At 42.0% G+C, this 24,402-nt stretch overlaps 1 protein-coding gene across 5 annotated transcripts in view; it reads right to left on the bottom strand.

Annotated features, from left to right (window-relative positions):
- Nucleotides 1-24,402, bottom strand: part of MYO6 (myosin VI) — a 363,126-nt gene that overhangs the window by 173,968 nt on the left and 164,756 nt on the right. For all 5 annotated transcript variants that reach the window (XM_075340184.1, XM_075340183.1, XM_075340187.1 and 2 more), the window contains exons 13-14: nt 8,026-8,183; nt 1,873-1,964 (exon numbers count right to left, since the gene is read on the bottom strand). In XM_075340184.1, coding sequence (XP_075196299.1) covers nt 1,873-1,964; nt 8,026-8,183 — 250 coding nt within the window. The remainder of the gene's footprint in view (nt 1-1,872; nt 1,965-8,025; nt 8,184-24,402) is intronic.

The raw sequence follows: 24,402 nt of genomic DNA on the forward strand, positions 1-24,402 counted from the left end.
TGCAGCCAACAGAAAGTTGCCAGTGATGTAATTCACATGCACAAATAGTCTATGTAACATACTGTATTTTGGACTATAGATGCAATTTTTAGTTACAAAAAAATCTAGCTAGAAATCATGATTGTTTCCTTTATCATAAGTACTATCTCCATATTTTTTTAGAAAAATCAGACTATACATGCATTGCCCTCTTTGACACTGCAGGGACTAATAATGCTTATCAAGAAGCGGAGCTAAAAGTGATATGCACTAGTGATGAGCACGCACTACCATGCTTGGGTGCTCGGTACTCGTTAAGAGCAGGTGGATACTCTGGTACGCCTCGGATGGAAGATTTCTTGAAAAATGCTTGAGTTATGCATTGACTTCTATTAAAGAGGTGGTTCTCTACTTACTTTTCCAAGCCACATCAGTATAATGTTGACAAACAAGGCTTCTCTCAAATACTTTGAGAAACCAATAGTGCCTGTAAGTGGCGCTATTGCGGTCCGCTCATCTCCTTTTCATGACCCTCAAGCTCCGTGACCTCTGGGATCCGGTGATGTCCGGTCAACTTCCAGTTGAACTGATATCACCGCAGTTGGCCCCAGTCTTCCAGAGTCACTGAAACATTTTTTGGAGAGACCCCGGATCACCAAGTAGGTGCTCAGGAGAAAATTAGAACAAAAAAGAACTCCGGCACTCATAGAACCCCAATAAGAAAATCAAGGAATGGATATTCTTATAGATTCTTTATTCAGTGAGATAGGTGTAAAATACTCCATAAACAGTTTTTGACGTTTCGACCAAAGGCCTTTATCAAAATCGGACCATCAGATGGATTAAGACAGAGAATATTTGGGTTAATTCACAGGGAATTATCATCGCTGGACGACCTGGATAACGACCTAAACCAAATAGGTGCCACTTTGTGGGTATAGAGAAGGTGGAGTTTGAACGTAGGAATCAGGACAAGGTCAATTTCTATTGGAGCTGGAGCATGTAATGGCTGGAGGGGAGTTATCGCCTTGTATTGTGAAGAGGTCTCATGCCATAGTGAAACTGTCCTGGAATCTCCTGCCGTGCGCCAGCTCCAATAGCACAGAAATTGACCATGTCCTGATTCCTACGTTCAAACTCCCCCTTCTCTATACCCACAAGGTGGCACCTATTAGGTTTAGGTCATTATCCAGACCGTTCAGCGATGATAATTCCCTGTGAATTAACCCACATATTCTCTGTGTTAATCCATTTGATGGTCCGATTTTGATAAAGGCCTGGGGCCGAAACGTCAAAAACTATTTACGGACTTTTTTTGAATTCTTCCATTCCTTGTTTTTCTTATTGGGGTTCTATGAGTGCCGGAGTTCTTTTTCTTTTTTGTTCCAGAGTCACTGGGCTGTATTCGGTATTTCACCACTCATCACCGCCCAGACGGATGTGCAGTGCCCGAACATGGCCGCTATGGGACAGCTCTAAAACTGAGTATTTCCAGCTGCCTATTGCCACCAGCACTATGAATATGAACAGCTGATCGCCAGGGTTGCGGGGTGTCGGACCCTGGACAATTAGACATATATGACCTATCCTTTGGATAGGCCATCAATGGAAAAGTAGTGGATAACTTGTTTAAGCCACTTTCCCCAAAACTGATGGGTTCACAAAATTTTCACTAATGTCAATAATCAAAAACAAAAATGTCAGTAAAATCAGTGAATGCTAGTAACAAGTCAGTGATAATCATGATAAACTGTCAACAGTGAGGAATTTAACATGCTAAGCGTAAACTGAAGCATCTCCAGATATGACAGACGCCCATTAATTTATGCCACTAATCCGATAGAATGCGCTTGTTTTCTGCTTGACAGGTACAATCAGGCAATATTCGCTTACCTCCTTTAGGATTCTTTCATTAAAGAACTGCTGCAACTTCTCATTACAATAATTAATGCAAAACTGTTCAAAACTGTTGTGTTCAAAGTATTCTGAAAAAAGCGAACAGCAAAAATGAGAATAGTACTTTTCTTTTATATACAGTATATTATAAAAAAATAGTCAAATAACTCAATCCAAATAAATCATTTCTATATTAATAGACAAGGTTCAGGTTTGCTTTTTATTACATTCGTATGTAACATGCGATGATCAAAGCACAGCAATTTTTTTTTTATTTTTTTTAATAATGTTCCCATTTTTTGACAAATAATATGCTTTTTTTATCAATCAGGTAGTCACAGATGCAAAGATACTAGTTAGGTACAGTTGGTTTGGGGTCTTTTTTTTACACTTTTTCAAAGTTTCCGTACATGGCAGGAATAAAGGAAATGTTTTTGGCCCCACAATGCGGCACCAAACCATCAACACTAAGACTATTCACTATAATGTTAAAGTGAACCTCTCACCAAGAAAACGCAGTCCAATGTGCCACGTTATAGAGCTGGGGGAGCCAAGTAGGGGTTTGTGACAGAAAATTCCGTATAACTGTTCCTGGCAATAGAAGGTCACAGCATTTGGCTGTGCAAAATACTCCCTGATTTTCCATTGCTTCTGCTGTCAGTATTCATTGTAATAGGTAGCTTTCCTGCTAGATTTTCATCTCTCCCCCTTTTGGACCCAGCGGGAGCTCGCCTTCCACCCAGCTGCTGATCATTAGTATTCTCTTGATGCTTAAATTCTCCCTTCTTCCTTGGACTGGTGCTGGTGATATTATTTAGTTCACTCTAGCACTGGTTGCAAGCAGGTGGCTTGCTCTCATCTGTTGTATTGTTGCTGAAGCTTTTCTGACCGTCTACCTAAGTCATCTGTGAATAAGTGCTTTTCCCCCCGTATGTCCTCCTTGAGTCATCCTTTAGCGTTTAGTGGGGTTGACGAAAAGCTCATCCCACCCATTCCCATTTTAGGATACAGCACTAGGGATAGCTATCCAGCTCAGCGCATTGGTGCGAAACCTATCTAGGGTGGTGATGGACCAGCGGTAGGTTTGGTCAGGGGTCACCATCTCCCCTTTCCCTAGTCGCAGGGATACCCTTCCCTTTTGTTTGGTACTTCCCCGTACCTAGCGTGACAATATCTTATTACTGTATCTCAACATTTTACTCTTCTACTCTTTCTGGGTTTTCAGTCCAGTGGGTGGTATTATCATTGACAGACAGCTGTGTTCATTTGTGTGCATACTGAAATAGATGTCAATCACTTTTAGGACTACCCACTGTATTGAAGAGCCCAAGAAGAGCAGAGGATCAAATGATGAAAAAAACAAGTTTACTGAATCTTTTCTCACAAAATGATATATCAATATACTCAGCTCCTTCTTCTCTATGATATGGAGCCTGGAGATTGGACTGCATTTTCCTTTGTAGGTCCCCTTTAAGTATATATGCAGCCAGAAGACCGCATCAAGTTGTGTTTTACTACCTTGCCCATTGTTTAAATTGCTAAGGCTGGGCTCAGACGAACGTATGAAAAATGGTCTAGTTTTATGTGGAAAAAAGCATAAATTTAGATGTCATGGGGAAGATGCAGACTTTATAGATATGATGTGGAGCTGCCCGGTGATAGCCTCCTTTTGGCGTGAGGTGATCTCGGTTCTATCTTCCCTAGCATTATTCCCCATACCCCTCAATCCACTTCTCTGTTTGTTCGGAGTACTGGACGAGGGGACCTGGTCTCATCACCACAAAATCTTTCTGCGGGAGTCTCTCTTTCTGGCCGGGAAACTTATAGCCTTACGGTGGATGGGTACTTCTCCCCCAACGGTGCGGGCATGGATGGAGCTGGTGAATGCAATGCTCCCTTTCAAATGCACTGTGTATCAGAATAGAGGGTACCCTGAGAAATTCACTAAGGTCTGGGAGATGTGGAATACTTACCCTTTGACACTGTCCACTTAATAGGCCCTTGTGTTTCTGTATTTATGACTAGAGATTAAGATCTGGCATTAGGTATATTCTACTTTTGGGTGGCACCCAACGGCAGAAACGGTTAAGTTGATTTCTTACTGTTTGATGTGATGTTTGTGCATCTCAGGTACCTCATTTAGACAATTCACTAAAACACAAAATGTAGTGTTATCATTGCCTTACGTTACTCTGATCATTTCTCTTTTTATCTGTCCATATATAGCTTTGAGCATGTATGTTTTGTATACTCTTACCATGTACATGTCTTGCTCTGTTTGCTGTTTAATAAACGAATTTAAAAAAAAACAAAAAAAAAAACCCCACAAATTTCATCTCTTTTCCATCTGTTTGTCCATTTTTTCATTTGTATGAAATCCGGGTTCCCTGTTTTTGCAATTTACCAGTTTTAAACATGAACATCTTCAAATACAGTCTTCTAATTTAATCATTGCAATGTATCCAGAAAAATTAATCAATTGCCATTTACTGAACTCACTTATTTTTTGTCCTGTGGTATTTTTTAACATTTTAGCACCAGATTTCCCAACATAGCGTGGTTCATCAATTTGGCGTGCTCCTAAAATGCCCTTTATTTTTGTCCTTAACCAGTTTGTGCAACTTTTTAACACCAAAACATTGAAAATCCTTTAAAAAGTCATAAAAATGTGTCAGATTGAAAACTCAGCCAGAAACCTTTTTCAAGGCAGGAACTGGAGTTAAGGCCGCTTTACACGCTGCAACATCGCTAGCGATGTCGCTATAAATCGCACCCGCCCCCATCGTGCATGCGTCACGAGCAAATCGCTGCCCGTGGCGAACAATACCGCTAGTACGCGTCACGCGCATATACAGTACCTTCCTAACGACGAAATTGTGGCCAGCGAACAAACTACTTTTTAAGGGGGTAGTTCGTGTGGCGTCACAGCGACGTTTCACAGCGGCCACCAATAGAAGTGGAGGGGCGGAGAGCAAACGCATTAATGTCACTCCAACCTCGTTGCCGGAGGACGCAGGAAAGCTGTTGTTCATCGTTCCCGGGGTGTCACACGTAGTGACGAACGACCTGGGTCCAAAATGAGCAACGATATTTGGGAAAGGAACAACGTGTCAACAATCAACGTTTTTTGCCATTTTTCGGATCGTTAGCGGACGCTCATAGGTGTCACACGCAACAACGTCGCTAACGACGCCAGATGTGCGTCAAGAATTCCATGACCCCAACGATATCTCGTTAGTGATGTCGTTGCATGTAAAGTGGCCTTTAGATTCGCCCCCAAAAATTTGACAGTTGGAAATAGTCGCATTTCATGAATGGGTCTAAAATATCTGGATAAGCAAAGATGTCAAAGAAAAATAAAAGACTTAAAAGAAAGATAACTTAAGAGGTATAAAATATAGTGAGACTAAGACGTAAGTACCAAAGTCACTAAAAATGAGCAAACTTGGGCATAAGATAATGATGAATCAGGGCCAGCTTGGAGCTGAATACACAAAACAGTAGGATTTTGGCTGAAACCTATGATTTGCAAAGTTGCTTCATTTATTTCTATTACATTGGCTGCAAATGTTCACATTTTCCTTCAACCCAAAATGATATTGGTGCACTGGGGCTTGTAAAAAGTGTTACTACAGGCGATAGTAGCTTACACTTTACTATTGGATTTGATAGATTCCTCCAACAGAAATTAAAGATATCTCAAAAAAGAACAGCTCCATATGAAAGTATATATCCTCAATTTTCTCATGTCCAAACATGCTCTGTAAAAAAAAAAAGTTTGGTTCCTTCTACCTCAGATTTATTGGTGGCATTAATTGTTTGTAATATATTTTATATAGCTATTTGCTATCGGAAGTTCCCTGTAGAAGACGTATGGTGCGGAGAACACTCAAAATACCAATTTTCTGTCCTAGAGATGGAACAGCTAAAGCTATAGCAATGTTCTGTAAAGTAGATTTCAGTATTTAAAGAATAGTTCTCAAAATTACGGTACCTCAAGAACACTACAAGTTCATTTCTCAGCTTGTGCTAAATGAGAAGTCTAGAAGAGGACAACTTGTGAGAGAGGTAGAGGAGGTAAAAACAATCTCGGTGGCACTACCTGAAATTGAGCCTATAAATAAAGATGCTGAACAATGAATGCCATGAATGAGAGAATGGAAACATAATATTAGAAAAGGAACGAGTGTGAAAGAGAAAGTGCTTGGGGAAATAAAACATGGACTGGAGACATATGAGTCACAAAGCAGTCAGATATACTCGAGGGAAGCCATGGGAATAACACAGGCTGAGATATCAAAAGCCCTCCTGATGAAAGCCATTTGTTACAAAGGGTGTACTCCTGAGGAAGGCTAGTTAGAGACATTTCTGGGTTTCTTTCTAAAATGTACAGGTAAGTACTAATTAAACAACACAACTATACAAAATATACACAGTAGAATAAGATTTGACCTGAGAAAGTGTTACGATGCTCAAGACAATGAATACATTAGCTAAATAATATATAAAGTATATACAACATTACTTCTGAATGGTTACAGCTAAATTATAGCTCTGTGGACTGATCAGACATAATGCAGAGATTTTAGCAGGATCAGCCAATCATCTAATATGTATGGGGACAGCCTAATAGTACCCCAATATCAACAGTCAAGGAAACTAAGCATCTCCTTATCACTAGGGCTTGTCCTTGGAATACAAGTGTTAAAGGGGCTCTATCAGCAGAGGATGACTGTTCAAACCAAGTACAAGCCCTTGTATATAATGGTAGGGTCAATCATTTAAAATCTACCTTCCCACCTGCTTGTTTTCCATCTATCTCTGCCCTTCTCTTGCTCAATGAAGCCAGACCCTTGAATCAAGGCAGAGGAGAGGATGGACATTGCGGGAAAACAGTCAATTTAAATTATTGATATCATTATGATACACGAGTGCATGTTTTTGAACAGTCATTCTGTGCTGACACAGTCCCTTTAACAGAAGTATCTGTCGACCATACATATTTGGTAACCAGTTGGGGCAGGATAATATGAAAAAAAACCCTCAATGTGAATATGGTCTTAAGGGGACTTTACACGCTACGACATTGCTAATGCGAACTCGTTGGGGTCACGGAATTGGTGACGCACATCCGGCCGCATTAGCGATGCCGTTGCGTGTGACACCGATGAGCGATTTTGCATCGTTGCAAAAAACGTGCAAAATCGCTCATCGGTGACATGGGGGTCCATTCTCAAAAATCGTTACTGCAGCAGTAACGAGGTTGTTCCTCGTTCCTGCGGCAGCACACATCGCTCCGTGTGACACCGCAGGAACGAGGAAGCTCTCCTTACCTGCCTCCCGGCCGCTATGCCGAAGGAAGGAGGTGGGCGGGATTTTACGTCCCGCTCAGCTCCGCGCCCTCCGCTGCTATTGGGCGGCCGCTCAGTGACGTCGCTGTGACGCCGCACGGACCGCCCCCTTAGAAAGGAGGCGGTTCACCGGTCACAGCGACGTCGCCGGGCAGGTAAGTATGTGTGACGGGTCTGGGCGATGTTGTGCGGCACGGGCAGCGATTTGCCCGTGTCGCGCAACAGATGGGGGCGGGTACCCACAATAGCGATATCGGGACCGATATCGCAGTGTGTAAAGCCCGCTTTAGTCTATGTTTCATTGTATTCTTAGTACAAGAATTACATTTATTCATAAATATAGATGAGAAACCCAAACCAAACATGGACTTTAAATAAAACAAAAACAACAAATCAATGTCCGAGTTTGGGTGCTGTGCGTATGCTAACCACTCAATCAAGTTTCAGGGTGTTCAGGTACGCTTGGTGCTTGGCCCAGTGACAGCCGCTTGCAGTCTCTGAGTGGCTCTTACTGAGGTAAAAACTACATTTTTGGATCTAATGTCCTATTAAAAAAAAACCAACAACAATCCTTTCTTCTCTAGAAATGGTCTGTTTATGGCTGGCTGTATTTGGGTGGAGACTCAATTTGCCAATCATTGACTTCCAATGGGGTTCGGGCTCAAGAATCAAGTTCAGGTCAATTTCAGGTCTGGAATTGAACTTTATCTAAAGTCTTGCTGATCCCAGCAAACTTGAACTTCAAGTGATCTGCTCATATTTATTCAGAACAAAAAAAAGAGAATTTATATTCACTTACCAAAGCCAGCAATGTCCAAAACACCAATAAAATAAGAGGAACTCTCAAATGGGAAGCACTGGTTTGCTCGGTTAACCACATGATCAAATAGCCGGCCGTAGACTGCCTTTGCCAGGGCATCACGAGCATTGTTGGCCTGCTCCACTTTCAGGGGCACCCTAAAATAAAAAGTATTACATGAAATTTCCTTAGCATGACTTAAACAGGTCTTGACAAAAGAGAAGAACTCATTACCCTTAATGAATTGGTGATTGAGATAACTGGAGATGCTCTATGGCATTAGGAGGAAATATAATAGGTACTATGGGTCTACTAGAAATTTTCATGCATTATACGGGTAAAATGGATATCTTATTCCTAACAATGGAGATATTTAAAGCGCAATAAAATCCAACACTGTTTCCATTTGATAGCAGAATGATAAATGATCTTTCCCAAAACAAAAGCTCTTCATTTAGTCACAGGGCACTGTAGTCACCCTTTGCGATAATAGGAGGTAGAGGTGAATTCAAGCAACCCAAACTTTCACAGGAAATGTTATGAGGTTAGAAGGAGATGTAATCTTATCGGACCTTGCACGTGTAAGGTGGAAGGAATAATTTGTGGACTGAGCAGATAAGGCTAGGTTCGCACACTGCGTCTTTTTGACGCTGCGTTTTTGTGCGTTTTTGGCCGCTAAAAACGCACAAAAACGCACCTGCGCCGAAAAAACGCATAAAAAAACGCATGCGTTTTTGCCGCGATTTGGTACGTTTTGCTGCGTTTTTGATCTCTGCGTTTTGCTGCGTTTTTCCAATGCATTGCATGAGGGGAAAACGCAGAAAAACGCAGGAAAGAACTGACATGTCCATTTTTTTTTTTAACTCAAAAACGCAGGTAAAAAAAACAGATGTGTGCGGACAGCAAAAATGAAAACTCATAGACTTTGCTGGGGAAGCAAAGTCCTGCAGTTTTGAGGCCAAAAACGCACCCGAAAAACGCGCAAAAACGCCGCGAAAAACGCACTGTGCGCACATAGCCTTATGATGTAGAGTATAAGGGTATGTGCGCACGTTGCTTTTTACCTGCTTTTTACCTGCTTTTTTGCTGCTTTTTCTTCTGCGCTGTTTAATGCCAAAATGGATGTGTTCTTCTATTCAAGCAAAGTCTATGGGAATTTGGGTTTCTTGTTCACACTATGTTGTTCAAAATGCTGCCGTTTTGTGGCAGAACTTTGGTCAAAAACTCAGCTTTTCAAAGAAGCAACATGTCAATTGTTTTTGCCATTTGGGTTTTGCACTGCAAAGCTGAGTTTTTGACCAAAGTTCTGCCACAAAAAGGCAGCATTTTGAACAACATAGTGTGAACAAGAAACCCAAATTCCCATAGACTTTGCTTGAATAGAAGAACACATCCATTTTGGCATTAAACAGCGCAGAAGAAAAAGCAGCAAAAAAGCAGGTAAAAAGCAGGTAAAAAGCAACGTGCGCACATACCCTAACAGGCATTTCAAAGATACTTCTTTGTAAAATAATTAGCATCCATGCGTCACACTGAGATTTTTTTGTTATATGTGAATGTGCTCACCTTTAGCACATCAAGACAGAGAAAATAAGGAGAAAATGATTACTAAAGGGTTTGTCAAGTACTTGGACAACGCCTTCTTAAATACTATATCCCCTAGTGTAAAATAAAGAAACAGATTCTCACGTTCCACCCTGGCGTTCTCTACAGCGATGTTGGCACTGGTTCTCCTGGAGCACACATGACATTGTTATGCTTCTCAGGAGTCACTAATGGACTGATTTTCTTACACTGCCCTAGGAACAAACACTGACATCCAAGGTAAGTGTAAGAAGTACAGCCCATTAGCAGCCCCTGATCGGCTGCAGCACTCACATGTCCTAATGTCACGTGAACACAGGAAAACCCAATGTCATCATCGCTAGGACAGCGCCAGTATGGGAGGAGGTGTCTGTTCTTATTTTAAACTGTGGACTATAGCATTTGAAAGGGGTTATCCGAGAAGTGGGTAACCCTTTAAATCTCAAACACAAATTGGACAAAACCAAAATGTAACAATAACTTTGGTAAATATATTAGGCCGAGGCAAGCCCAGAGAGAAAACTCTTAACTTCTTCTTTCCCACTGTAAATAAAAATAATATGTAGAAGGCGGAGTAAAAAAATATATTCTCATTAGTGATGAGTGAGCACTATAGTGCTCGGTACTCATAACGATCAGTTCGATCCTCGGATGGGCTCGACTCGATTACCCAAGTATAATGGAAGTCCATGGGAAACTCTAGCATTTTTCCAGGAACTCTTCCGGAAAAATGCTTGAATTTCCCATTGACTTCGATTATACTCGGGTAAACGAGTTGTGCCCATCCAAGCATCGAACGGCTCGTTACGAGTATTGAGCACTATAGTGCTCACTCATCACTAGCTACGAGTACTGTGCATTGTAGTGCTCGCTCATCACTAGCTACGAGTACCGAGCATTGTAGTGCTCGCTCATCACTAGTTACGAGTACCGAGCATATTGTAGTGCTCGCTCATCACTAGTTACGAGTACCGAGCATTGTAGTGCTCGCTCATCACTAGTTACGAGTACTGAGCATTGTAGTGGCTCGTTCATCACTAGTTACGAGTACCGAGCATTGTAGTGCTCGCTCATCACTAGTTACGAGTACCGAGCATTGTAGTGCTCGCTCAACACTAGTTACGAGTACCGAGCATTGTAGTGCTCGCTCATCACTAGTTACGAGTACCGAGCATTGTAGTGCTCGCTCATCACTGTTTCCCACAAGACATAACCATTTGCTCAGAAAATGTTTCTTTAAACCTTGTTTTGCTATACAGGCATAGAGATAGAAAATCCACAACTTACCCAAGGTATACATGTGGAACAGAAATGACAAGTCTCACAGCTACATAATAAGAGATGGGTTTTATTAAAATGTCCTCGATGATTATTAAACTGTCACATTACAAGCTATTGATATCCACTGCAATATAGTAAATCTGAAGCCACTATAGACCCTTAATCTTCTAGAATCTATAACTTATAGTATATTATTGAATAAATATGTTAAGCAGATTTAACATATAAAAAAATAGCGTTTCTATGACGATACCTATGTCCAATGCATTTAATAGACAAAATATGAAAATTTCCAAAAATATGAGATGCAGAGAAGTGTTTATAGTTTTAATACTTAAGCACCATTCTTCCATAGTGAACTAAGCCACAGAATAAGAAAATGTCAAAATGAGTAAGGGGATTGCAGCATCTGCACAGAGCATAATGCCATTATTTTCCTTGATCATGTGGTGTTAGACAAAGTACATGGACATTAGATAGGAAATAAAGGGGCAGATATTAGACAGTTTGCTACACCAAAAATGTTCTCCCATAACATGGCTTGCAATAGAGACCAACCAAAAGTAGACCATAAACTAATCAAAACTTCAAGTGATCAGGGCGTGCATGTTAGATATTTCACCCACCCTTACTGCCATTTTTATAGCTCAATTACATCTAAAATAAATTCTTACACACCTACACAGATATCTGTCTGCAGTGAATAGGGGATAACTGGATGAGAGTGACTGTAGAGTCAGACTACATAGTATGTTTGTAGTCTGTTACCATGGAGATAGAGATCTGCATAGGAGCTGAAGACAAATTTATAGGAGATTTCTAATTAAGATTATTTGCAAATTTACTCTTTATGTTTTCATTTAAAATATATAGAATTTAAATGTTTTTTTTTTCAGCTACATTAAATGCATGTTAATATATTATAAAAGATGGCTACACATCTAATAAACACCTTTGGCATTACCTAAAATGGAAAAAATGACATCAACTTGTCATATCCTTATCCTTATCTCAGACCAGAGACTTAGGGGGTCTTTACACGTTGCGACATCGCTACCGATATATCGTCGGGGTCACGTCGTTAGTGAGGCACATCCGGCGCCGGTAGCGACATCGCAACGTGTAAATCCTAGGTGCAACGATGAACGAGCACAGAAGCGTACAATATCACTGATCTGCGTAACGTTGTTCATTTCCATAATGTCGGGTCGACCGCAGGTACGATGTTTGTCGTTCCTGCAGCTCCACAAATCGCTGTGTGTAAACCCACAGAAGCGACAAACATCTCCTTACCTGCGTTCCGACAGCAATGCGGAAGGGAGAAGGTGGGCGGGATGTTATGTCCTGCTCATCTCCGCCCCTCCGCTCCTATTGGCCGGCCAAATTAGTGACGTCGCGGTGACGTCGTTGTGACGCCAAACGCACCTCCCCCTTGAGGGAGGGATTGTTCGGCATTCACAGCGACGTCTCAGAGCAGGTATGTGCTTGTGACGCTGCCGTAGCGATAATGTTCGCTACGGCAGCAATCACCACATATCGCATGTGTGACGGGGCGGGTGCTATCGCGCTGGATATCACTAGCAATTGCTAGCGATGTTGCAACGTGTAAAGTACCCCTTATTATATTAGCATATCGAAAAATAGCCCAACCATTCTACTGATACCCAATTTCATCGGGGGCAAGCCTGGGTAATAAAGTTCTGATATATTATTGAACTTAGTAAAATCATTTATTTCTGAATTGTTTCTTGTCACCTGAAAATTGAATCCTTTTTCCCTCTGACAATTACTATTATTTCGATGCTCATTATGTCAGTGATTGATCTGTTTACTTTCTATCTGCACATTTTATGCATTTATCTTCAATAATACATTTGTTTAATGCTTGTACTTTACATATACAAGATGTATTATAACCCACAGAGAGGCACTGATTTACTTTGCACAAATACAGTATGTCTTTGCACAGATTTTAATTTTCAAAAGTATCCTCCGACATGGCTATGGTCATGTTCACACAATACATTTGCAACACAATTATTTGCTGTGATTTTAATGCGTTTTGGGAAAATCACAGTAAAAAAAAAAAATTAGCATTGTGAGGAATAAATTAATAACTAATCCATATCGTTAAATGTCTGATTGCTGCCTATCTCAGTGGTGGTACACAACTATCTCCAAAAAGGTACCATGTCTCACACATCTGGGAGAAGAGAGAGATTGCATTGTGAGCTCCCTATTCACTTATATGAGAAATCCAAATATTGCAAGCAAGCGCACCCTGCAATGTTTCAAAAGCTCACATAGGTGAAAGTAAAGAGTTGTACATATCTGAAAGATGCAGAAAAAAACCCATTCTCAAGATCATTGAGGGTCTCAGCATAAATGTCTGCTAATAATTCAGGGCATATTCTATCATGGCGTAGTCGTACAATGTAAGAGCGTGATAGGTCAACTACAGGATGCAAATAGGTTTATATTTGGCAGTACATGGAAGAATTCTTTGCTATGGCTAGTAATCAAATAGAAAAGTAGTTTTTTGGTACTCATCGTAAAACCTATTTGTCGTTAGTCTTCATTGGGGGGCATAAAATGCTGGGAGAGTCTGCTGTTACCTGGAGGCTGACAGTAATATTACATAACAAGAAAGTAGTTCCTCCCCAGCAGACCATACGTCGCCTGCTGGTTGCCAAGTTCCTCCATTTAGTGAAAAAAAAAAGCAGTAGGAGAAACAATAAAAAGATGAAGAAAAAACAAACTGAAAACACGCCAAACCGGGCAACAGGAAGGGAAGCTGTGTCCCCCCAATGAAGACTAACGAGAAACAGATTTACGGTACCAAAAATCTACTTTTCTTGGTCGTTTCATTGGGGGTCACAGAACCCTGGGACGTCCTTAAGCTGGAGTCAGTAAACACAAAAGATAAATATTCTGTTGAAATCACAGAACTTACTGGTGAAGCTCAAGCAGAAGCCTGAGTAACCGCTACCTGTAAAATCTTCCTGCTTAAACTTGGATCGGCCTAAGCAGAGGTATGAGCCCTGTAAAATTTGGAAAAGGTATGTACTGATACCCAGGTAGCGGCATTACATAGCTGCAGGGCAGAGGCCTGATGACAAATCATCCAAAAAGCCCCCACTGTTCGCGTAGAATGCGCTTTGAAGCTAAACCGGGTAGCCGTGTTTATAAGCCAGAACAACAGTTGTTCTGATCCAGCGAGAGATAGTTGCCTCAAAAGCGGCCTAACCTCTGAAGGGCCCATTTGGCAAGATGAAAAGGGAATCGGACTAGCTAAAGAAGGCGGTAGCCAACAAATGATAAAGGTACAGCCCTAACATATAGACTTTGCAGTTTCTTTTACATCAGATAAGATGGAGAGGGGTAATAAGAAGGCAAGACAATGTCCTCATTGAAGTGAAAAGCAGAAACTAAGTTGGGGAGGAAAGTTGGAACGGCCCTTAATACTGCCATATCTTGATGATTTTTTTTTCTCATGGACCTGATGTTGGAGCTAACACCGATGTTGTGCGGGGGTGCACCACCCCCTCCGGTGAGTATAATCCTTGAGGGGCTCCCTAGTACATCTTGAATTGAATCAGCAACGTTTCTATTCATGTGAACCGGGAGTGTGTTGAAGAGGAGTTGTCTCCCTGAGAATCTGGACCGAGTGACCTGACAGTTGCAAACAAACTGAATACTGGGGTTTGTGCAGGGGTGCACAACCCTACCTCGCGAGTCTGGTCCAATAAGGGCCTTATCGTATGTCATCGATCATTGTAACAGGAGCGCTCTTTTTTGTTTCCTCATAGCTTCCAAGTGGCAGCAGACTATTCCAAGGTTCTGTGTCCCACAACGAAGCGACCGAGAAAAGACAATGCTTTTCAAGCTCCTCATGATATCTCGTGGGGATATTCTTTAGAAAACAAATAAGACAAGGCAGGAAACTACATAAGACTAGACCTATAATAAAATTTAATAAAAGCTTCAGTGCCAATTACGTCTTTATGTAGGATAAGTATTTAGAATTTGCCATTGCCATATATGATTGACCAATTTATTTGTGAAGGTCAGACACCTTATTCTACCATTGATTTATTAGGAAGTTCAATATCTGTAGTTTCTTGGAAGGCTAAAATTAACCCTAGCGTGTTCTACTTTATTGTTTCAGCTTATTTACTAGAGAGAACAGAAGTGCTGTTTAATGCTACTGGCCTTTTAAATCCTATAAGCCTCTTAAAAAGCTAATTTCCACGAGTAAAAGCCTACGCGGCATGCAAAGGTAACGATCATATCAATCAGGGCACGTATAAATGAAATTATAGTCTGTTTAGATCAGGGAGTATCTGTTACTACTTTACAGATCAATGTTAGTTGATACATGTACAATTCATTAACTTGGTAGTTACCACATTTGTAAAGAACTTTCCCAGGAGCAATGGAAGAGTCTTACTAATGTGATAGGCATCTGTTCTGCACATAATGTATACAGGGAAGAGGTTTTCCAGCAATTGATAGAACTTTCAAATGAATAATAGAACAGTCAATAAAATAAATTAAGGAAAAAATGTTTAAAGATGTCACCAATGCAAATGTCATATAAAAAAATAATTTTTTTTCTACCTTTTCTTAGCGGGTATGCCCATCTCAGCCACACATGGCTAACACAGGAGTGTGGGAAACAGCAGAATGGACTGCGCCAAGCTGTGTCGGGGACTCCATTGTACACATCTACTAAAGTATATGGCAATGATCTTTCTATACTCATTCTGTCATGTATATCAATACAGCCACAGGATATGGATTACCATTTCATGTTTTCACAGCGCAACGTTATGGTGGCAGAACCAATATTTTTGTTCACAGAAACTGTTATTCACATGGTCACTGAAGGATTTTTCTAATTATTTGGACGCTTCACTTATTTAAGTAAATATGATGTAAATTCCCTTGCTTGCATTTGAATCTGAGCTGTAAATTATGAGGCTCTGCAATATGTGAACTGTACATCATGCGGCCGTGTGGTAGCTGAGCTCTACATCATGCGGCATCTGAGCTCTATATCATGTGACTGTGCGACATCAGGTAAGCATCATGCGGCTGTGCGGCAGCAGGTCTACATCAGACAGCATCCAAGATCTACATCATGCGGCATCGGAGCTCTATATCATGTGGCTGTGCGACATCAGGTCTACATCATGCGGCCGTGTGGTAGCTGAGCTCTACATCATGCGGCATCTGAGCTCTATATCATGTGGCTGTGCGACATCAGGTCTGCATCATGCAGCTGTGCGGCAGCAGGTCTACATCAGACGGCATCCAAGGTCTACATCATGTGGCTCTGCATCACGTGGCTGTGCAGCATTTGAGGTCTACATCATGTGGCAACTGAGCTCTACATGATGCAGCAGCTGAGTTCTACATCAGGCGGCTGTGTGACATCAGGTCTACATCATGCGGCTATGCAGCAGTAGGTCTACAAGGTCTACATCAGACAGCATCCAAGGCCCACATCATGCGGCTTTGCATTACACAGCTGTGTAGCATCTGAGGTCTACATCAGGCGGCATCTGAGGTCTATATCATGTGACATCTGAGCTCTACATCATGTGGCAGCTGAGTTCTACATCAGGCGGCTGTGCGACATCAGGTCTACATCATGCGGCTAAGCGGCAGCAGATCTTTATAAGACGGCATCCAGGCATCCAAGGTCTACATCATGCGGCTCTGCATTACGCGGCTGTGCATCTTCTGAGGTCTACATCATACGGCTCTGTGCTGTTTGAGCTGTCCATCATGCGGCCGCGTGGCGTCTGAGCTGCACATCATGAGGCTTTGCAGCATCAGAGCTGTGCATCATAAGGCTCTGTGGCAACTAAGCCTGTACACAAAGAAACTACTAATGACTTGTGATATATTTGAGCCCTGTTAGATTTTCCATTGAGGCCCGCAAGCTTCAAGTTATGCCACTAATCTGAGCTCTACCGCATCTGGCTCTTCATTATATGAGTCTATCACATGAGGCTCTGTAGCATCTGAGGTGTATATCATGAGGTTCTGCGGCATCTGAGGTAACCATTATGAGGTTCTGCAGCATTTTAGGTGTAGATCATAAGGTTCTGCTGTATCTGAAGTATACATCGTAAGGTTCTGCTGCATCTGAGGTATATATCCTGGGGTTCTGCTGCATCTGTGGTATATATCCTGGGGTTCTGCTGCATCTGTGGTATATATCCTGGGGTTCTGCAGAATCTGAGAATCTGAGGTATATATCCTGGGGTTCTGCTGCATCTGAGATATATATCCCGGGGTTCTGCTGCATGTGAGGTATACATTGGGAACGGAAAGTATTCAGATCCCTTTACATTTTTCACTCTTTGTTTCATTGCAGCCATTTGGTAAATTCAAAAATGGTTATTTTCTTTCTAATTAATGTACACTCTGCACCCCATCTTGACAGAAAAAATACAGAAATGTAGAAATATTTGCAAATATATTAAACAAGAAAAACTGAAATGTCACATGGTCATAAGTATTCAGACCATTTGCTCAGTATTAAGTAGAAGCACCCTTTTGAGCTAGTACAGGCATTAGTCTTCTTGGGAATGATGCAACAGATTTTTAACCTGATTTTGGGATCCTCTGCCATTCTTCCTTGCATATCCTCACCAGTTCCGTCAGGTTGGATGGTGAACAATGGTGAACAGCCATTTTCAGGTCTCTCCAGAGATGCTCAATTGGGTTTAGGTCAGGGCTCTGGCTGGGCCAGTCAAGAATGTTCACAGAGTTGTTCTGAAGCCACTCCTTTGTTATTTTAGCTAAGTGCTTAGGGTCGCTGTCTTGTTGGAAGCAGTCGACCTATCCCTGCAGCTAAAAAACACCCCCATAGCATGATGTTTCCACCACGTTTCATTGTTGGGATTGTATTAGGCAGGTGATGAGAAGTGCCTGGTTTTCTCCACACATACCGCTTAGAATTAGCACCAAAATGTTCTAGCTTCGTCTCATCAGACCAGAGAATCTTATTTGTCATAGTCTGGGAGTCTCTGTTGTGTTTTTTTGCAAACTCTAGGGGGGTTTTCATTTGCCTTGCACTGAGGAGAGGCTTCCGTTGGGCCACTCTGCCATAAAGGTCTGAGTGGTGGAGGGCTGCAGTGATAGTTGACTGTGGAATTTTCTCCCATCTCCCTACTGCATCTCTGGAGCTCAGGCACAGTGATCTTGGTGTTCTTCTTTACCTCTCTGACCAAGGTTCTTCTCCCACGATTGCTCAGTTTGGCTGGACGGCCAGGTCTAGGAAGAGTTCTGGTGGTCCCAAACTTCTTCCATATAAGGATTATGGAGGCCACTGTGCTCTTAGGACCCTTGAGTACTGCAGAAATTCTTTTGTAACCTTGGCCAGATCTGTGCCTTGCCACAATTCTGTCTCTGTGGTCCTTGGGCAGTTCCTTTGACCTCATTATTCTCATTTGTCAGACATGCACTGTGAGCTGTGAGGTCTTATATAGACAGGTGTGTGCCTTTCCAAATCAAGTACTATTAGTTTAATTAAACACAGCTGGACTCCAATGAAGGCGTAGAACCATCTCAAGGAGGATCACAAGGAAGTGGACAGCATGTGACTTAAATATAAGTGTCTGAGCAAAGGGTCTGAATACTTTTGACCATGTGATATATTAGTGTTTCTTGTTTAATAAATGTGCAACATTTTCTACATTTCTGTTTTTTTTCTGTTAAGAAGGGGTGCAGAGTATACATTAATGAGAAAAAAATGATTTTTTTTTTAATTTACCAAATGGCTGCAATGAAAAAAGAAAAATGTAAAGGGGTCTGAATACTTTACGTACCCACTGTACATCATGAGGTTCTGCGGCATCTGAGGTATACATCATGAGGTTCTTCTGCATCTGAGGTATACATCATGAGGTTCTTCTGCATCTGAGGTATACATCATGAGGCTGTGCGGCATTTGAGGTGTAGATCACGAGGTTCTGCTGCATCTGAGGTATACATCATGAGGTTCTGCGGCATTTGAGGTGTAGATCATGAGGTTCTGCTGCATCTAAGGTATACATCATGAGGTTCTGCGGCATTTGATGTGTAGATCATGATGTTCTGCTGCATCTGAGGTATACATCATGAGGTTCTTCTGCATCTGAGGTATACATCATGTGGTTGTGTTGCATTTGAGGTGTAGATCATGAGGTTCTGCTGCCTCTGAGGTCTAGATCATGAGGTTCTGCGGCATTTGAGGTGTAGATCATGAGGTTCTGCTGCATCTGAGGTATACATCATGAGGTTCTGCTGCATCTGAGGTATAGATCATGAGGTTCTGCTGCATCTGAGGTATAGATCATGAGGTTCTGCTGCATGTGATAAGCATTGGTAAGTAAATAGGCACATAAAAAACCCCTGCAGCTGCTGAAGAGCAGCTTCTGTAATATCATTGCTCTTTGTATAATGCTGTTTATACAAATCGTTACTAAAACGTCAATAAAAAAATTGACATTATAAAAGGTTAGTGTGTCAGCAATCAATATTAGCAGGATACTCATCAATACACTAGGAAGTTTATTGTTTTGATCTTTTCACAAAATAAAAAAAAAAACAAAAACCATTATTCTCCTTTTCTTACAGGTTTCAATCAATTTGTCTTCTATCGTCAATCATTCTTATTAAAAAGAAAGCACAAACAGTAAATTAAATGGAGAAGGCCAATAGGCTGAATTCAATTTTCCAGTCCTATCGGATGAATGGAAATGGATTCCATTTTGCGCCGTACTTCTGGGCACTTGTCTAACAGAGTTTTCCAAACAAATGTGGGCAGGTGATGGGAGACAGATTTTCTTCCACTTTGCAGCATATTATTAGTATTGAGTTTGTCCGCGCTAATTATGAAGCCAATTTATGGGCTGAGTACAGGATAGAAAAGCTCATCCTCAGAGCTAATATTTGCAGAGGCAGCTGCTTAACTAGCTGAACACATAAACAATCCAGAAATGAATCAGAAATGTAACAAGCCCGTGATGTGTATACAGTCTCCATAGTCCCTGGAGTACAGACAGCAGTAATGGCGTGCATATTTCTGCTACATTATGCAACATTTCTTGATAGTGTGACTACCTGCATGACATTGGGATCCTGTATTATGTAAAAGGACAGGCAGTGAATCAACATAAACCTTGGGGATTAGCCATGCTGATCTGTGATTATCAGGAGACACTGTCAAGGTACGCTACCCTCCCTACACTTATAAGGTTGCTGTCACTTCTGCTTGTCACATGATAAATTACAAGACTCCCAGAAAGCCCGAAATGTTACTACAATTGTGCTGCGGCTGGGATTCATGGAGCCAGTTCACAAAAATATTTTCTAACCCTATATAGATAACTACTTCTTTGTACTGCATTTACTTTACCTGGTAATTAGTCATTTTCCTGTAATTAGAATGACAGATTACACACGCAAGAACTCCTTATGTATAAAATAGTATACCATAAATGTTAGAAAGGAACCTATTAGGGTGGGTGCACACCATCAGAACACCCTGTGTCCTGGACACAGCGTATCCTTTACTGCAGGTCCACAAGTGATGTCTGCAGAAGACTGCAGCTGCCCATGCCTACTTTCACGGTTCGAGACACTGCGGTCTGCTCGAGCGCTCAGTATTCGAATTGAGTACCAAGTATAATGGAACTGAAGGGGGGAAAGATAGAGAAAGACAGGGAGAGAGAGAGAGACAGCGAGAGTGAGAGAAACAGCGAGAGAGAGAGACAGCAGGAGAGACAGTAAGAGAGAGACCCAGACTTCCGGCTCCTGCGCTGATCATGTAGGACACAGGACGCCTGAGCTCTGTCATTCCCTGCAGCTCTGACATATATACCGGACATCCCACCAGCCTCCCCCGCTCCATACCACCGGTGAGTGAAGTTGCTGAATGCAGGGATGTTCATGGGGAGCCGTGGAGATAATCACTTGAAACAGCGCGGTGAACTTCGCTCTCCCCCTCCCTCTCAAGATCTGGCAGCATGATAAAGATGGCGCCGGAGCCTGCCCTGCACTAACATCAGATCTGTACACAGAGAGCAGGACACAGCTTACCTTGAACTCACTCCCCCAGCACTAAGCAGTTAACCGGCAGCAGAATAATAAATCTCCTGGAGTCCTGATAAGATATCAGCTGCAAACAACGCTACTGACAAGTTCTGCAAAGAGCAGAGTTAAAACGCCGGGAATCCCTGGGCCCTTCCCCCATCTTGTCCAGACCTGTGCTTAACAAGCAGGTGCTGAATCTCTAGGCATACAGAATCAGTGCAAAGCTCTGGAGAAAGTGAAAGAAGCTGAAGGAGGGAAGTTTAAACATACATCCCTGCAAAGTTTCAGGACAGTGAGAATTCATATAACTCTGGCAGGGGGGAGAAAGGGGTGAAAGTAAGAATAAACAAAAGGGGGAGCAGAATCAAGATTTGTCTGACAACCCACACTAAATCAGTGTCAAAACTTGCGTCCCTTCATTCACTATTTGATGGAAAGATACCTGCTGCGTAGCAGCTCCAAAACACAAAATCCTCATACATCCAGCGTACAGTGTGAAAAAAAGATTGTGACTGCCCATACAGAATTAAGTGTCCCTCGGTCACCTGAGAATACTCATCAGATGGAGATGGAGGATTCCACGGGGACCCCGGATGTATTCAAAACAATGGAGGGTATGGATTATAAGCGTCTGGCTGATGAAGTCGCCAATCGTTTGCTACCTGACATCTCCGCTACAATTAAAGCATCAATAGCTAAAGCTCTCAGTGCCATACAGAACCAACTTGATGAGACGGTGGAACAGGTTGCGGCTATGGAAACCAAAATGTCGACGTTAGAGGAGGACTTCAGCTCTGACCACACTACAGTCATGCGTCTGGCCAAGGAGAATCTGATCCTGAGGGACCGTGTGGACGATCTGGAGAACCGCTCCAGAAGAAGCAATTTGCGCATTGTCGGCCTGCCTGAAACATACCCGGTTGGTGAGCTACGTACATTGTGTGAATCCACTATTCCTACAACCCTGGGAGTAGCAGGAAGGAGAAAAGTGGAAAGGGTGCACCGCATTGGTCCGCCAAGGAGAGGTGATGAGAGTGAAAATAACAGACGCCCAAGACAAGTCATAATGAAATACTTGGACTTCTCCGATAAACAGGAAATATTACAGGCATACAAGAAATTGAAACATCCCTTGGAGGTGAAAGGCTCGCGCATCTTGCTCTTCGAGGATTTTTCTGCGGAGGTCACACGGCAGCGGAGGGCATTCTCATACATATGCTCTGCCTTATTTAAGAGAAATATACGCTTCCAGTTAAAGTACCCGGCAACGTTGATTATCAGACATCAGGATGGATCCTACAATTCTTTCTCAAGTCCAAAGGAGGCAGAGGCCTTTATTGAGCGGATCAACAGTCCTCGTGACCTCAGGAATTCTCCAGGACAAGGGCGCAACGACTCACCGAACCAGAGAGTGACCAAAGGGAGCTCTGTGAAGCTCGCTACAGCTTCCCCGAAGGACCGGAGACAACAAAACAAGGAACTTAAGGGAACCTGAGACAAATAGACAAATGTCGGATGTATGAAGTTCAAGGTGGGACACCTGTTTTTGATTTAGGCTGGAGAAGCCACAGTGGAAAAAGTTCAAGAAATCTGAGGCGGAGGAAAGGAAAGAACCTTTTTTTTTTTTTTTTTTTTTTTTTTTTCTTCCTTCTCTCTTTCTTTGTAGGTGGGACACTCCTTTATATTGGTGAAATGCTATACAAGTATAAGGTTGACTGAGCTTGGAAGATGATCAGAAAAAAGTGAAGTCTGAGTATTATGGTATAGTTGGGGGGGGGAGGGGAGGGAGATGTTTGAAATGTTTGGGGATTTTGGATTCAAGTGAAGTAGCAAAGATTTTACACAGAGTTATTATTATTACTACTACTCTCGTTATTGCAAGTGAGCACTATGTTCAATTGTCTAATTGGTTGAATTTTTTTTTGGCAAAGGAGGGCAGCAAAAACATGGTAAACGAAAGGCAGGATTTCCATTTATTACATGCACTTTATGAGAATAGTCACCTGGAATGTTAAGGGGTTACGTTCCCCCCAAAAAAGAATTAAGTTATTACGCCACCTTAATCGCCTCAAACCGGACATTGCGCTCCTTCAGGAAACTCATCTGGAAGGTTCAGACATGCAGAGGATGGGGAAATTGTGGGTTGGAGGAGTCTATGGGTCATCTTCAGTTAAAAGGAAAGCAGGGGTTATTACATTAGTAAGTAGGAGATTACAACATCAAGTCCTGGAAACATATGCGGACACGGAAGGTAGGGTTCAGATGGTCTCAGTGGAGATACCTGGAGGAATTTATAAAATCTTTAATATTTATGCCCCGAACGAAAACAACAAATCATTCTTTCAACGACTTGAGGCCAAAATTTTAGAACATGCCCATTTTAATCTAATAATTGGGGGGGATTTCAACTCGGTGGTATCTGTGCTAGAGGACAGGAAAAATGCTAAAGGCCCCCCAAATGTACCGCGCGGCCATGATAAAGTTATGCGTCCTCTGTTAAATGCCACGGCCTTATGGGATGCGTGGAGACTACTGCACCCTCAGGATAGGGAATTTACGCACTATTCACATGCTAATAGCTCCTGGTCTCGCATTGACTACTTCCTTATTTCAGGGAACCTGGTACGTGCGCTCCACTCAGCTACTATCCAGGATTTGGTGATTTCTGACCATGCCCCGGTGGTGCTAGACCTAGCAAACATTTATCCCAGAGGAACGGACTATCTGTGGCGATATCCTTCCTTCCTTAAAGATAACGAAGATTTTTCCTTGAAATTAAAGGGATGGTGGACGGAATTTATGGTACATAATGATCAACATAAAGACACACCTATGTTATTATGGGATACGGCGAAGGCAGTATTACGGGGCAGAACGATAGCACATGTTTCCTATTTGAAGAAAAAGGCTCATCTTAAATTTACTGAAACCTCCCATAAATTGAGGGAAGCATATACTTCTTTTCAAAAGCATCCTGATGGGGACCATAGAGATAGATGGGTAATAGCCCAAAGAGCTTTTAATGAGTGGGCGGAAAAACGGGAACAAATGGCTAGGTCAATGCAAGAAGCTACATTACATCGCTTTGGAAATAAAGCAGGGAAAATACTGGCCAACTTAGCGAAAAATAGGACTATAACTCAGGGACCCATGCAAATAAAAAATCAAAAGGGGGAGATACACAAAAACCCTAAGACAATAATTGAGACTTTAGGCACGTATTATAGAAACCTTTATTCGTCGGAAAAGGGAGACAAATTTCCTGATAATAATCTTTTATCTAAAGTGACACTACCTCGACTCACGGAAGAGCATCGCACTTTTCTGAATGCTAAAATTACGGGGGAAGAAGTATTGGGGACAATCAACTCCATGCATAATTATAAAGCCCCTGGCCCTGACGGATTTACGGGAGAATTC

Source organism: Anomaloglossus baeobatrachus, chromosome 3 (assembly GCF_048569485.1).
Source record: "Anomaloglossus baeobatrachus isolate aAnoBae1 chromosome 3, aAnoBae1.hap1, whole genome shotgun sequence".
NCBI classification, from domain to species: Eukaryota; Metazoa; Chordata; class Amphibia; order Anura; family Aromobatidae; genus Anomaloglossus; species Anomaloglossus baeobatrachus.